This window comes from Moschus berezovskii, chromosome 25, assembly GCF_049115385.1.
Source record: "Moschus berezovskii isolate FMDL1 chromosome 25, NW_MosBer_1.0, whole genome shotgun sequence".
Classification (NCBI taxonomy): domain Eukaryota; kingdom Metazoa; phylum Chordata; class Mammalia; order Artiodactyla; family Moschidae; genus Moschus; species Moschus berezovskii.
In genome coordinates, this window is record NC_142484.1 from 3,243,608 (window position 1) to 3,259,125 (window position 15,518).

The 15,518-nt window shown below is 61.3% G+C and overlaps 1 protein-coding gene across 8 annotated transcripts in view; it reads left to right on the forward strand.

Annotated features, from left to right (window-relative positions):
* The window catches only part of SHANK2 (SH3 and multiple ankyrin repeat domains 2), a 563,601-nt gene that overhangs the window by 252,244 nt on the left and 295,839 nt on the right, over positions 1 to 15,518 (forward strand). For all 8 annotated transcript variants that reach the window (XR_008684376.2, XM_055415278.2, XM_055415277.2 and 5 more), the window contains one exon: positions 6,569 to 6,884. Coding sequence is in view for 7 of the 8 variants with exons in the window: in XM_055415278.2 (XP_055271253.2) it covers positions 6,569 to 6,884 (316 nt within the window). In the remaining variant the exon portion in view is untranslated. The remainder of the gene's footprint in view (positions 1 to 6,568; positions 6,885 to 15,518) is intronic.

The window sequence follows — 15,518 nt, forward strand, 5'->3', positions numbered from 1 at the left end:
GTCCCCTGGGCCTGCACAGCCCGGGTCCACGCGTGCCCCGGAACGTGGAACCTGGAGGCGGGGTGCTCGGGAGCCGGGGAACCCCCTCTTCCCCCGGCCGGCCGGCCTCTTTCCGGGTTCTGGGATTTGCCTCAGACTTGTCTCACCTCTTGGGCGAGCAGCAGGGGGCCCTGTCGTTTCCAGACAGCTCCTGCTGTTGCAGCCGCTCAGTCGAGCCCAACTCTTTGCGACCCCGTGGATTATAGCCCACCAGGCTCCTCTGTCCATGGGGTTCTCCTGGCAAGAATCCTGGAGTGGGTAGCCATGCCTTCCTTCAGGGCATCTTTCTGACCCAGGGATTGGACCTGTGGCTCCTGCTTGGCATGTAGATTCTGTGCCAGTGAGCCACCAGGGAAGCCAGGATTTGTCTCAAAACGGCCCGCCCTTGGGCCGGGCAGCCGGGGGCCTGTCATTTCCAGGCTCTGCCCCTACTGTGGGCAAAGGAACCGGGAGGAGCCGTCACTCTGTACAGAGGGCCGGGGAGGCGGGCTGGGAGTGTCCCCCCTGGGCCCCGGGTGGATGCTCTTTGGGCGTCTCCAGCTCTGCTCCCAGCTCGGGGGCTAGGGGTCCTCCTCCCTTGGAAGAGACGCGGGATGTTCGCGGGGCTCCTCCCCACCCGCTCCTCCGCAGGCCCACACAGGGAGCCAGCGAGGGTGGGGGCACTTCCGGCCTTGGGCTCAATTGCTGCCCGTCGGCCCTGGACCACATGCGCTCCCTGCAGACAGCAGAGGCCAAGAGTGTTGCAGGGGTTTGGTGCGGGAGGAGGCCCGCGCTCTGGGGTGGCATCGGCTCAAGCCTTGCAGAGCCTCCTGCCCGCTCCCCAGAGGGTTTCCTGGGGCCCACATGGCAGGGCCTCCACCTCCGGGGGGGATCTCCCCCAGGTCACTGTCACTGGGGCATCCTGTCAGATGCCTGGGGCAGACAGCCAGCACACCCCGATAAACTGGACATCCCCACCTTTAAGATCCCTGACAGTTCCTACACCGGGGGGGCACAGAGGCAGGCTCCCCAAGCAGGAGTGATTGTACCCTTGTTGGTTTCTGCATCTGAGAGAGATGCTTCTGGAAGCTTTGCAGCCTGGCACCCACTTCCAAGGACAGCCTGCCCCCTGCTGTCACCTCCTCTGTCCCCCAGGGATGCGAGCGGCACGGGGCAGGTCGTGAGGTTTTCGTGGGTGAAACGCACCAGCGGCTGAGTGTCTTAGACGTGGTCTGGGCTCTGGCGTGGCGGGCGAGGGTCACCCGGGGCGGAGTTCGAAGGCAGCTCTAAGCCCTGCAATGGGGCATCATGGGTGTGAAACAACGCCCAAGTGCTCGGCTGGTAACGGGCACCTGGTCAGTGCTCTCGCCACCCTGGATGCGTCCCGCCAGCCCCGGGCGTCCCATGGAGAGAGGCTCCCAGAGCTTCTGCCGCTGCCGCTCTTGTTGACACAAAGCGAGCCGACCAAATGGAATTCCACTTACAGGCTCCCGGTGCTTTGCCTCGTCTCGTCCCATCTTCCTCTCTCTCTCTTTTTTTCCCTTCAAATTTCAGAAGCAGCTCTCTTAGCAACCGAAAAAATGCACACTTAATTACAGCCCCAGCAGCAAAGGCGGCAGAGCCTGCTTCCTGGGATGCTCCGTTAAGCTTTCGGAAAGACCTTTCTCCTCGAGTAGAAATAACCCCGTGCCACCTGCTGTGGGGCTCCCCGCCACGGCCCCTCCCTCTGTGTTTGTCGCTCGGGCAGAACTTTTTCCCTGCCGCCTCTCCGTGTGTCTCCTGGACTCCTGTAGGAAATGTGCAGCCTGGCTCAGGATGGGCTTTTTATCAGTGGCCTGGAATTAGGGCGAGCTTTGGCTCGGCTGCAGTTTTAATTGTTTCATCTGTCTTTTGTTTCCAAAAAAAAAAAAAAAATTAGGAAGGGGGATGGAAATACTGTTTTCTCCAGGGTCATTACCTCCATGGGGGGGAGCCAGAGAAGTAATGGGTCCTTGTGTCTGATTCTTGCCAACGGAAATCTGGGTCACGTTCAGAGATTCCAGAAGACTGGCACTGGCTGCCCAGTTAACGCGGGTCTGGCTCGTGGCTTATCTGGAACCGGGACGTTTTATCTCCGGGACCGACTCCCCACATCTGCTGGCGGACAAACAGTGGCGGCGGCGGCAGCAGCGGAGAGCGAGGAAAAACTTGGCTTTTTCTTTTGAATGAAAATCAGCAAAGCACAGGTGCCGTGCTCTGTCGCCCCGGGCAGGTCTGAGCTGGAGCAACCCGAGCCCCAGCCCCAGCGCCTGCCCTTGGATGGTCAGGGCTCCGGGCTCACCGATGCCTCCCGCCTGCGAGCCTCCTCCCCGATGTACTGATCACAAAAGCAGGGGAGCGCGGCTCACATGACGGGCGCGGGGAGCGGCAGTGGGCTCTGAGAGCAGCCTCAGTCTACGCACGCTTGGTTCCCAGCTGACAGACAGAGTATGGGGTGGGCTCCGTCACCAGCGCGCTGGGTCTGGCCTGCCCAGCTATGCTCGGAGGCAGGCAGTGGCCAGACGCCCGCCGCCGCTCCCCGGGACCAAACTGCTCCGGCACCCAGGGGCCGGGCAGCCCTTCCCTTCCTCCCAGTTGAGAAGGTTATATAATGAGCGGACCGCTGCCAAAGTCGGAGGGAAAATGAAGTCTTTGTTAAATGCCTTCACCAAGAAGGAAGGTAAGCGGACAGCCAGCCGTAGGGCGCGGAGCCACCCAGGTGGTGGGGGTGGGGGAGCCGGGGACTCCGGGTCCTCCTGAAATTGCCGGTTCATTCATTCCTTCCTGCTGTGTTAAGGGAGTAGTTACTTCTGCTGGGCGATCAGGCTTTGTTGTAGTTGGTCTGGACTGTTAACCCACTGGAAGGTGCCGATTTCATTCTTTTTTCCCCCAAGTCTCCAGCCCCTTGCAGAAATGTCGCTTGCACATCGTTAGGGTATCCAGAGCCTAACTGTTAAAGAACTAAGTCCTGTGGAAAATAGCAAGTTTGGCTCTAATCAGTCCGCTGCCTGGAGGCTGCTGAGCACTCGTGCAGGAGCAAGGAGCCCCAGGACGCTGCTGGCTGCCCTGGCCAAGTGGGCGCTTTCAGAACCGCCGCTCGGAGTCCCTTGGCCATCCCTAGGTTGCGGTTTCGGGGAGCGGGTGGGAAATGCACTGTGGCAGACTTTGAAAGTGCATCTGCTTTTCTGCATGCCTTGTGTAATTTGTATTGTGAAAAAGAAATGTATAAATACACACATGGAAGGCTAAGCTAAGAAAATATCCACCCACTTAGAGTTTGCAGATTGCCTGAAAGAAGGAAACAGTTGGGTGGAATATTAATCATTTTCAGACAGGAAAAGAGTTATTTCTAACCCTTTGCACATTAAAAAAAAAAAATAAAACAGCAACAACATTTCCACGGCTGGTTCCGGTTAGTTGGTTGAGACAGGGAGCTCTCATTGTATGAAACCGGGAGGTTTATGAAGATGTGAGGTTAGAGGAATTAAGGAGATACTTCCCAGCCCAAGCCAAAAAATAAACATGGAAGAAATTTCCAATTACACCACACAGGAAATGAACTTAATGTGAATCTTGGTAATTCAGTGAGATAACGTTCATTAGAATGATCACCGAAACGTCACCTATGGGAGTCCAGCTGAATAGCTCACTGGCTCCTTGGGGCAGAACGTATTTGCAGAAGTCCCAGCTCTTTTATCCCTTAATCTTCCGAGGGCAGCCCCCCGCCCCCGCCCCGTGAATTGCTGCCACTCTCTGAAAGACCTCTTCTGCCTGGCTCTCAGGAACGTACAGAAAAGACAGCGTTTGTCTGAGCACACGATGAGCCCAGATTCACCTTCTGGGGCTTTGATCTTGGCGAAATGTGCTCAGCATGGGTGTTTCAGTTGGGGGCATGGCGTTCTGTTCTCTGTTCCCTTCTCCCCTAGACTGTTCTTCCCCTTAGGAGTCTGTCTTGGCTAGTGGCAGGGCTCTCCCCAAATTCCATCACTTTCCATTAAGGGCATTTGTACTCGCTTATATCTGTCAGAAAAATAGAATTGGCTGTAAGGTCAGGGGAGCTGGGAGCCTCAGCATGAGTTCGCATCATGGACTGCGGGTGTCTCCTGGTCTGGGGGAGTCCCCTCCGAGCTGGGGTGACCCTCCGCTCCATCTGTGCGAGCTCCGGCTTGCCCTCGGGTGGGGGCAGGAAGTTGAGGGGGCTCTGTCGCGAGCATCTGCTCGAGAGGCTGGCTTCCTCTCAGTGCCGTGGTCCTGCAGCTGACGATCTCGGCAGGAAGAGCATCTCTCTCTGAGATCCTGGATCAGCCGTCCTAGTGAGGTCTCTTGTCCCCCCGCCCCTCTGCCGGGCGGGGCTCAGGTCACCCTCAGTCCTTCCAGAAGTCTTCTGGCTGCCGTCTGGTGCTGACAGTGGGAGTGACACGGGGGTAGTTTCCCCGGTGGCCGGCAAAGACAAACTCGGGACTTTTCCCCAAAACAGACTTTCCCCCCAAACACTGGACTGACTCCCCAGGGGCCGAGCCCTGAACAGGGCAGCCCATCGGGTCCACAGAGCATGCCTTTCCTGCTCCCTGCCTCCCTCCCGGCCGGGCTGGCACTGAAGAGCTTCTTCGCTTAGAAGAATTTGGAGTAGAAACGATGGTGTGCCTTGCCCCAGGAGACGGGCTTCAGAGGAAGCAGCTTGGCGTCACTGCTGGAAACAGCGTGACCTCCCCCGTGGGTCACTTCCAGGTTCTCACGACCACACCAGCCAAGATGTGAATTCCGAGCGTGCATCCTTGGGAAGCTCCGTGCCATTTCCCTGCGGCTCCCCCAGGCTGGCTGCGTGTGTCTGCTTTCCCAGGATGGTGCTGCCTCCGGGGAGGCAGCGAAGGGTGGTCTGGGTCGCAGCTGTCCCGGTGGAGCTCTGCCAGCACCACCTCTGTCCCCGTAAGCCCAGCCCTCCAGCGTGGCTGGCAGCAGGGGGTCGCCCAGGTTCCGGGTGGGGTGCAGCTGTCCTTGGTCCCCGTGACGAACTTCACCACCTCTGACCTCGGGCAGCCGGGGCGGTGGACCATGGGGGACTCGGTCCTGAACTCACCTTTCTCCTCTGCGATGCTGGTCTTCCCACGTCCCAGTCAGCCCTCCAGGAGGGCGTGTGTCTGTCTGTCGCTCCGCAGTCCGGTTTGTGGAGGGCCAGCTCGAGGAGACTCGTGTTCTTTGCTGCCTGTCGTGGCTGCTGTGTTGCTTCCCTGCAGCCCAGAGGCTTGCGTTCCTTTAGATGCCTCTTCTTGCAAAGGACGGGCTTCCCTGGTGGCTTGGCAGGTAAAGAATCTGCCTGAAGTGCAGGAGATGTAGGAGACATGGGTTCCATCCCTGGGTCAGGAAGATCCCCTGGAGGAGAGCATGCAGCCGACTCCAGTATTCTTGCCTGGAGAATCCCATGGACAGAGGAGCCTGGTGGGCTACAGTCCATGGGATCACAGAGTCAGACACGTCTGAAGCAACCGAGCATGCACACACTTGGACAGGACACTCTATTTCTGGCTCCAGCCCTTGGAGAAACCCAGGGTGCTGACCACATGGGTTCCAGCCCTCGCAGTCCCCGAGGACCGTGTCCTTGTTCTGAGCCCCTGGCTGGGCTATCACAGAGCGAGGGGCTGCCTCTGGTCTAGAACTTGATGAGGAGCGTGGTGAGGTGTGTCCACCGCCTCCTGTTTGATGCTTGCTGCCAGGTCCCGGTTTGATGGGTGGGGAAAGGAGCACACTGGGGTTTAGGCAGACGGATTCCCACCGGTAGAACCAGGGAGCCACGCGTGTTTGCCCTGCCTGCTGTAGCAGCCCCCAGACGGGGCGGCTCAAATAGTCACTGTCTCCAGGCCTGGAGGCTGGAATCCCAGACCCAGGTGTGAGTGAGGCTGGTCCTCCTGAGAGCCCCCTCCTGGGCGTGCAGACGGCCGTGTCCTCCCTGCGTCCTCACAGGGTCGTCCCTCTGAGTGTGTCTGTGTCCTGATCTCCTCTTCTTACAAGGACCCCAGTCCTGTGGGATTAGGGGCCCCCCAGTGACCCCATTTTACCTTAATCACCTCTTGACCCCATCTCCAAAGACAGCCACATTCTGAGATGCTCGGGGTCAGGCCTCCAGCATAGGGATTTGGGAGGACACGATCCAACCCCCAGTGCAGGTCGTGGCGAGGAGGAGGAGGAACTCCACGGCTGCCTCTGTGTCCACCCGTCCTTGCTGTGAGCCGGGGCAGCCAGTCTGTCCACGGTCTCTGGGCTGCTGGAGGCGTGGGCGCCGCACGGATGGAAGTGGGACCCAAGCCCCTTCCATCTCGAGTGTTGGCTTGAGCCTCCATGCAAGGGGGTTGCTCCCCACCTCCACCCGTGTCTGCTTCTGTGTCGGGGCGAGCTCTGCACACGCGGGGGCCCTCAGGGGCTCAGCACAGAGCTCGCAGCGTCCGTGTCCTGGGCAGCTGAGGGGGGAGGGGGCGGGCACCCTTCCTGGATGACGGTGCCACGCACGCTCACCCGTGCATCTCTCTCTCTGACCCAGTGCCCTTCCGAGAGGCCCCGGCGTACTCCAACCGCAGGCGGCGGCCCCCCAGCACGCTGGCCGCCCCGCGGCTCCTGCTGCGCTCCAACAGCGACAACAACCTCAACGCCGGCGCGCCAGACTGGGCCGTCTGCGCGGCCTCCTCCCACCTCAGCCTCTCGCCCCAGCTGCTGCAGCAGACGCCCAGCAAGGCCGACGGGGCCGCCAAGACCCTCGGGAGCTACACCCCTGGGCCCCGCAGCCGGTCGCCCTCGCTCAACAGGCTGGGTGGAGCCGGCGAGGATGCCAAGAGGCCCCGGCAGCCCTGGCACGTCGGGTAAGGAGCGACCTGGGTGGGCGGTGGAGAGCGCGGGAGGGCAGGGGCTCCAGAGGTACCGGGGAGGGGGCGCCTCTGTGCACGGGGCCCTGGATTCTGGACCTCGGGGCGCCACGAGAGGTTGAGCAGGACGCCTGCTTGATTCCAACCTGGATGCTGAGAACACTTGAAAGCCAGAGCCAGCGACTGCACCGGGCAGGGTGGGCGCCCCACTGGGCTCCTGGGCAGCTTGGGCTGCGGCGGGTGCCCGGGGCTGTTTCCTTAACTTGTGCGTCGGCTTCGGAGTCTTAAAAGTGAAGTGTGGTTGGAGAAGGAGCTAAGGGCGCCGGCCCGCTCTGGGCTGAGAGCTCCTCCAGGGGCCATGTGGCAGGTTTTGTTTGAAAGAGTGGGTTTACAGCGTTGTGTGAATTCCTGGCGTACCGCAGAGTGGGTCAGTTATATACGTTCTTTCTGTATGTTCTTTCCCACTAACGTTTATCCCAGGAGACTGGGTGTAGGTCCCTGCACTACGCTGTAGGGCCTCGTTGTTTATCCGTTCTGTTTGCAACAGTTTGCTCTGCGAGCCCCAGGTTCCCTCTCCATCCCTCCCCTGCCCCTGGCAACCACACGTAGTTCTCTGTGTCTGTGAGGCTGTTTTCCTTTCATAGGTAGGTTCACAGGCGCCACAGTTTAGGTTCCACACGTAAGTGATATCACACGACTCTTGAGTCTGACACACTCCACTTACTGTGATCATCTTTGGGTCCATCTGTGTTGCTACAATGCAGAATCCACCTGCACTGCAGGAGACCCTGGTTCGATTCCTGGGTGGGACGATCCGCTGGAGAAGGGATAGGCTACCCACTCCAGTAATCTTGGGCTTCCCTTTGTGGCTCAGCTGGTAAAGAATCCACCTACAGTGTGGGAGACTGGGTTCGATTCCTGGGTCGGGAAGATCCACTGGAGAAGAGAAAGGCTGCCCACTCCATTCTGGCCTGGAGAATCCCATGGACTGTACAGCAACCAAGAGTCGGAACGACTGAGCGACTTAAAATAACAAATGTCCCTGCAGATGGCGCCCTTTCGTCCCTTTTATGACCGAGTAGCGTGTCACTGTGTGTGTACCGCATCCTCTTTACCTGTCCCTCTGTCGCTGGACACTTGGGTTTCTCCACGGACCAGGCTTCATCGTGCGTGGGCCTGAGCCTGAGTAAGCGCTCACATTCGTGGCCATGAGGAGCCCTGGCAGAGCTGAGGGTGTGACGAGCCCCAGCCGGGGCAGTGACAGCCCTGCCCAGTCCTGTTCTGTCTGCCCGCGAGCCAGGGGTAGGGACGGGGCGTGCGTCTCAGCAGACTCTGAAGCAGCCGGGGCTGGCAACCCCATTCTTGTCCCCTTTCTAGACAGGGAGATAAGGCCAGCAAAGGCCAGACCCAGCATGAACCCCCAGGCATCTCTCTGGGGCTCTGGGTTCTCCCTGTTCCATCTCCCGCGCCTGCAGGAGGCTGCAGTCCCACCCGGAGCTCCAGCTCCCAGGCACGTCCGTCCCCTCTTCACATGGCCTCCGGCGTTTGTCTGTCCAGGCTGAGACTTCCTGGGCGTGGACTCCTGGCCGGGGCCTCAGTGCTAGTCGGAGCAAGCAAGCAGCGCTGTCTCTGACCTGTCATCCCCACCCCCCGCTGTGTCACGTGGACCCACATGCTGCTCCACGTGCCTCGGCTCACCCCGTCGTCCTCCATGGAAGACCCTGCGTCCCCATTTCCCAGATGAGAGCACTGAGGCCGGGTCCTGGAGCCGGCACAGGTCGTGAGAGTTTGTCCTTCTCGAGCTCTGCCCTCACCCTTGGTGGTCCCAGGAGAGCAGGCACGCTGTGTGTGTGGCCTGGCTCGGCGTGTCTGGTGAGGGGCGAGTGCCCTCTCTGGTCCAGCCGTCTGCCCGGTGACGCAGTTCCCCATCCCGCTGCACACCATTGAGTTGGGCTCGCCTAGCCTGCCTGCGGCACCTCCAGCCAGCCGGGGTCCTTTCTGATGCCACCCCCCCAGCTCCGATCAGGGATGCTGGGGAGGGGGACCAGGAATCTGGGTGGAGGGGTCAGTGTTCCAGGCGGCCCTGGGGGAAGGCTGATTGCTGTGACCGGGAGCAGCAGGCCAGCTGTCCAGGCTGCGGCTGTGCGGGTGCAGGGAGAGCCTGCCCGTGGGGACCCCAGTTTCCTGGCCCCTTGGTGCCAGCACCCCCCAGGCACGGCTTGGCGCTGGGACCCATGCACGCCTCCCCCTGCAGCCTCATTCTCAGACCCAGGAGCCCTCCTGGCTCTGGTCTAGATTCCCGCTCCGAGTCACCCCAGGGAGAAGCGCCAGGTGCCGGGAACCGCTTAAAGCTGAATTAAAGGGTTCCCCAGAGGCCTCAAATTCCACTTCACACAGTTAGCTGGAATTATGGCTGTAATTTTAAAGAGAGTGGGTCCCCTTCCTCCAGGACGAAATCTGATAAGATCCTGAAGGCAGCGTGGCCGGGGACTTGCAGAAGCTGCCCAGGGAACACAGCTGGGGAGAGAGCCTGGCACCGCGTGCTGCCGCGCCCCGTCTGGTCGTCCCCGATGTCCCGTGCGGGGTGTGCCTGCGTGTGTGTCTGTGCGTTTGCACCGTGTGCGTCAGTGTGTGCATGCCCTGGCACGTCTGTGTGTGTGTGTGTGTGTCGCTGTGCGTGTGTGTTTGGGGGCCTGCATTTTTGTGTTTGTATTTAGATGCTTGTGTGTTTGTGTGTGTGTGCATTTTCCCTTTTTATGTCCAAGTATGTGCGTGTGTGTGTGTGTGATGGTGTGCGTGGATGCTCGCACTTAAGTCTCTGGGTGTGCCTTGTGCATGCCTGTGTGTGTTGGGTGTGATGCTGCACTGTTTGCATGGACGTGTGTGTCTGTGTGTGTGCGTGTGTGACGGTCACAGCCCCAGCCTGTCCTGAGTGCCCGCTGCGGGGCTTGCTGAGCACGCGCCCTGGACTCCTTCTGTACCCCTGGCGCCTCCTCTTCGGCGACTGAAATGAGAACCATAGCGCAGCGGCTCCCTGGCTGCTCCCAAGACCGAGCACATGACTGCACAGCGGTCCTCGCGTGTAACAAGCCCGCGGTCCGAGCCGCAGCTCAGCCATGTGTCCACCCGGGGACGGGGCGCCTGGCCCGGCAGTTCCTGTCGCCCCCTGCTATGGTTGCCCCGGGAGAGAGAGGCTGCCGGGGTGCGGGGCTCTCAGCGCTGACGCCGCTGGATGTCCATCCCCGTCGGGGAGAGCTGTGGTCCCTGCCCAGCCAGCCCCGCCCTCCCCGCTGATTCCCACCCTTCCCTCCCCAGCCGTCAGGGCCTGCCTGGCCCCTGTCCATCTGCTCAGGACTGTTCACTCATCCATGACAGCCGCTGCGTCCTGACAGGAGCCTGCCCCAAGACCCCCCTGTGCCCGTGGGAACCTGCCAGGCGCCCTGGCTCCTGGGGCCGCCAGGATGATGGTGGCATTTGAGCCGCGTGCAAGCTGTCTGCTTCCACGCCCGTGCTCAGATGTGAAAGTGGCCACACACGCCACCCCAGTGATGGAGAGCCTGTGCGCGGGCACCGCGGCGCAGAGCCCAGCGCTTTCCCGGGACAAATGGAGCCTCTGGAGGGAGGACTCGGCTCCCAGCGTCGGGGCGGCCCAGGCAGCCCCAGAGCTCTTTCTGGCTCTTGCGGAACCTGGAGGGGGCTGGGGGCACTCCCCGGCCGTGGTGGGGGAGCCCCGGGCCCACACGGACCGCTCTGTCCCGAGGTCCTGCCTCAGTGGGCAGCCGCCTGACTGCTGGTCGTGTCCAGCTCTGTCTCCTTCCTGCTGGGTGACTTCAGGCTAGTCGCTTGACCGTCCTGCGCCTTTGTCTTCTCGTATGTCCAGAGGGGCTAATGGGTTTGTGACGAGGGTGAAGCTGAGTGTAGCAGCTGCCACACACCAGGATGTGGCTCTCACTAAGTTATCCAGGAGTGCTGGCCACTTCGTGTCATCGTCACCAAGGACATCTTGAAAGACTCTCAGCCGCTGCGGGGCGGGCACAGGAAGGTCGTCCTGGTGGTGGCCGTGGCTTGGGCTAAAGGGAAGCGGAGAGCGGCAGGTCAGTCGAGTCCTAGCGTCCCAAGCACCTGGGGGTCCCCTCTGGCCGCCTCCCACCACGCCCTCTCCTTGCTCTCTTGCTGCCCTCAGGAAGGCTAGCCACTGAGCACCCCGGCAGGTACAGCCCTTAGTGCCCACTTGAGGCCCCGGAAGCCTCAGCCAGGCGCGTGACGGGGACCTCTGTGTGGCCAGCACCAGCTTCAGGCCCAACCTCAGGTGCAGACGGCCTCCCCCACCGACCCAGCCCCCCTCACCCATCCCTGGGCCCCTGCAGCTCTGACTGAGCCTCCTGGGCTGGGTCGGCCTCCCCGGGGAACCACCCTCAAGAGCCACTGGACCCTAGTGCCAGGCAGAAGAGGGAGGAGCTGTCCAGAGTGGATGGGAGCTGTGTACCCACTGCCCTGGCCGGCATCCTGCCTCACCTGGAGGCTCTGCGTGCACCTGCCCGAGACGCCCTCTAGCGGCGCCCACTGGCATGGCCGGTCCACGTCCCTGGGAACCAGCCTGAGAGGGGGCTTTGCTGGGTGGCTCCATCATCGCCCACCCTCTGAGCGTGGAGAGGAGTAGGACCCCTCCCAGCTGCCTGGTTCTCAGAGCAGCTCTTGATGCATTTTTGCAAAGCCTGGGCTCTGGTCCTGAGGGCTGCCCTGGCCTCACTGGCCCCGGGGAGCATGCGGGCCACCCTCCCATCAAAGGAGCCATTCCTGGGTGGGTTCGGCTCAGCAGAGAGGAAGCCCGCTGCGTGCAGGCCGGGAGGCTCACTGGCCAGGTCTCTTGCCCATGGGGAGACAGCAGCACCCGCCGGCCGCACAGGTGGGCAGAGCTGGCAAGGCTTTCACCGCCAGACAGATCCTGGCAGGGGCTGGGCCAAGTCCACCTCGCGTCTTGCTCTGTTTCCTTCCCTGAATTGGGCTGTGTGGGCCGAGCTGGGGCTCCCGGAGGTTTTGGGGTGGCGGGACCCTGCCCTGCCTTGCACACTCCTTCTAGGGGCTGTTCCCCCGCTGGGCAGGTTGAGGGGTGAAGGGCGCCCTGAGGTTCCTCTGGAGCACATTCTGTTCACCTGCTGGCACCCTCTCCCGCCTCCTGGGGACACGGGGACAGGAGGGCAGAGCTGTGTGCCCCTAGGGCGCGGGGGCCTGGTTTCCTCTATGAGAACCATGGGGTGCTCCCTCCCGCGGCCACACGGACCCAGAAACAGGGTGGGGAGCAGGCCAGGTGGGGGTGAGCCGGGCTGTCCCCTGACCTCTCTCTCTGCCATCTGGCCCAGGCTGCTAGGGGCATATCATCCACACATCAGGAGTAGGGGGTCCATGAGGTGCTGGCACCCTGGCACGGAGGCGGGGCCTGGGGAAGGGTTACCCCGGGGGAGCGGGTGGCTCCCGCCTGCTGGGGAATTGGGTCCAGGCGCCACACGGGCTGCCCTTGCCTGTCACTCGGTCACCCCGGCACGGCTGACACTCAGGGTCTGCTCTCACTTGGGGGCATGAACGCACAGGAAGGCTGGCCTCCAGTGCAGCAGTGGATGCCCCAGACAAGTCAGCCCCAGAGCTGTTGTCAAGGACGGGGAGCCCCTAACAGACCCCCCGGGAATCAGAGCTCATGCAGGTCACCCCTCCTGGGGTGAGGGGGCCACCTCCCAGGGTGAAGAGAGGGTCCAGCCAGGCCTCGGGGAGAGGCAGGGCATCCTGGGTGACTGGAGCAGACCAGGGGAAGCTTTAAGGGAAGAGGTACCTTCCAGACTGTTCCCATCCCGTGGGGGCTCTAGTGCCCTTCCCCTGCTTCCTGGAGCCGCGGTGGCCTTGGGGATGCAATCCGGCAGCACCCCAGGGCCGGTGGCCGGGGGGGCCCTGAGGGTGTTGGGCAGCGGGCCCCGAGGCGGGCGCGCCTCTGAGTCACAGCGGCCCCCGCTTCTCTGGAGTCCGTGAAAGCCTCCGATGTGCACGCGCGCCCCGGTCGCGGCGCCCTGGCCAGCAGGGGTGGGGGGCATCCAGTCACTATCCGTCCCCGCAGCACTCCTCCGGACTGCGTGGGGAAGCCGTGGAGCCGGGGTATGGGCCCCAGGGCCACCCCAGAAGCCCAGGAGGGCCCACGGGGCCTGAGGCCACATGCGGACTGAGGGCTCCGGCGCTTCTTCCCGGCCTGAAGGCGGGGAGGGAGACGATGCCGACGGTACAAGGGGCGGCGTGGGGTCTGAGCTTTTACGCTTCGGACACACTGTCAGCGGGGCCAGGGCCTTGTGCAGGAAGCCACCCTCTGACAGAGCCGCCCACAGGCCACCTCCAGCACCCTCTAATCCACCCATCTGTTGTGAGCCTGGAACCTGGGAGACACGCCGATGTCTAGTTCATCCCAGCGCAGAGTGGGGAGCCTGCAGGCAGCCCTGGGCTGCGGTTAGCGAGCCAGGATGTGAGGTGAGGCCTGAATCTCTGTGCCTCAGAGCCTCTGTGTTTTCACCTGTGAAATGGGGCTTCGCAAGGCCCAGATTCACCTGGCGTGCGAAGGTGCTTCAGCATCTGTGTGGGACCACACATCACTGCTGGTACCTAGAACCACGGATGCACACTGATCTTCAAGGACCAATTTCTTCCTGTTCTTAAGCAAAGGTTTCCTGGGCTTGGACTGATGCTCCCAGGCCAGAGCTGTGTTTGCTTTGACTTCTCTGCCCAGTAACACATACTCTGGAGCCGGGTGAAACCAGCTGGCTGACACATGCATCTTGTCACCCACTTTTCAGCTGAAGCAGAGTGGTAATGGCCCGAGTGTTCATACGACACCTGTGCAGAGTGGTTCCTGCTGACTCACTCTCGGGTCTCACCAGATCATCCTGTCTTATCAGATGGGGAAACTGAGACTTCCAGAGGTTAACTGACTTGTTCAGAATCTGATGGTTAGTGATCAGCTGGGCCTTTGGCAGGGTTCTTGAGAAATTTGGATGGAAGGGTGGATAGGTGGTGTTTGTGCAAGTGGTAAGAAGGATGGAGGGTGGTGAGTGAGTGGATGGATGGATGGTTGGATTCATGGTTGGTGGACGGGTGAGTTGATGGATGATGAGATGGAAAGCTGGATGGATGGATGTGCATGGATGATTGGATGCCTGATGGATGGTTGGATGGATGGATGGTTGGATCCGTGATGGAAGGGGTGGGGGGATAGGTGAACTGATGGATGGATGGCTGGATCGATGGCTGGATGGATGGATGGATGGATGGGTGGATCTATGATGGAAGGGGTGGGGGGATAGGTGAACTGATGGATGATGGATGGATGGGTGGATGGATGGATGGATGGGTGGATCCGTGATGGAAGGGGTGGGGGGATAGGTGAACTGATGGATGATTGGATGCCTGATGGATGGATGGATGGTTGGATCCGTGATGGAAGGGGTGGGGGGATAGGTGAACTGATGGATGATGGATGGATGGGTGGATGGATGGATGGATGGATCCGTGATGGAAGGGGTGGGGGGATAGGTGAACTGATGGATGATGGATGGATGGGTGGATGGATGGATCCGTGATGGAAGGGGTGGGGGGATAGGTGAACTGATGGATGATGGATAGATGGGTGGATGGACAGTCAGATGGAAAGGTGATAACTGCTATCGAGGTTGCAGGGATACACCTGGTGGGCGCTGGGGAGGTGGGCTCCATCTGTGTTCCCTCACTGATCCTCCCAGGAGCCCCATAAGGCAGACCCCACTTGGCCATCTCTCAGCACCCGTGGCAGGTGCGTCAGGGGAGATCCCAGCACTGCTTTTGGAGGCTGGGGCAAGGAGGGCCTCTGAGCCTGGTATGGGTGTCCTCACAGAGCCTCCACCCTCTGCTGACCCCAAGCCTCTTCCAAACCCTTGGATCTAGGTGGAAAGGCTCCAGGAGACGCTTCCCGAGGAATTGAGTCCCCTTGGTTACCAGGACTTGGTTACCATCCTCCCAGCTGGGAGCTGGAGAGCAGAGCCTGGTGATGCCCAGCCCCTCATAGTGAAGGCGCTGTCTCCCGCCTCCGGTCCCAGCCATGAGTCAGGCTGAGTTGAGGCAGGTTGGATGAATGGATCCGCATCCTAACGGGCAGGCCGGCGGGCCGTCCTCTCCAGAGGGAACTCTGAGAGTTCTGGCTTTTCCTGGGTTCTTTCCCGCCGCAGGCAGGGGGCCTAGTTTGTGCTTCCTCTCCGTGAGTCAGCCATCCTGCCAGCTGTCACCTGGACCAGAGGCGGTCACATAACCTGGCCCTTGTAGGCGTAGCTGTTCTGGGCTCTGGGGTGTTTGGGGTCAGTGACATCCGTGAGGAGGGAGCCTCCGACCCTCAGGGCGGGTCTTCCCATCTACCTGTCGACCTGTACCTGGTGGAGGGGGAGGAGGAAGTGAGGAAGTGCAGGGTAGCCGCCTGGCGCTGCCTGGTGCAGAGTTCCCGGGCGTCTCTTTCCAGGATGCTGTGACCTCTGTCTGTGGTTTCAGCTAGGTCAGAGAAGCCTGGAGTAAGGGTCAGGCAGAGGAGGGGCATCCCTGGGGACAGAGGGCATGCGGACACGGGGCTGCGGCTTG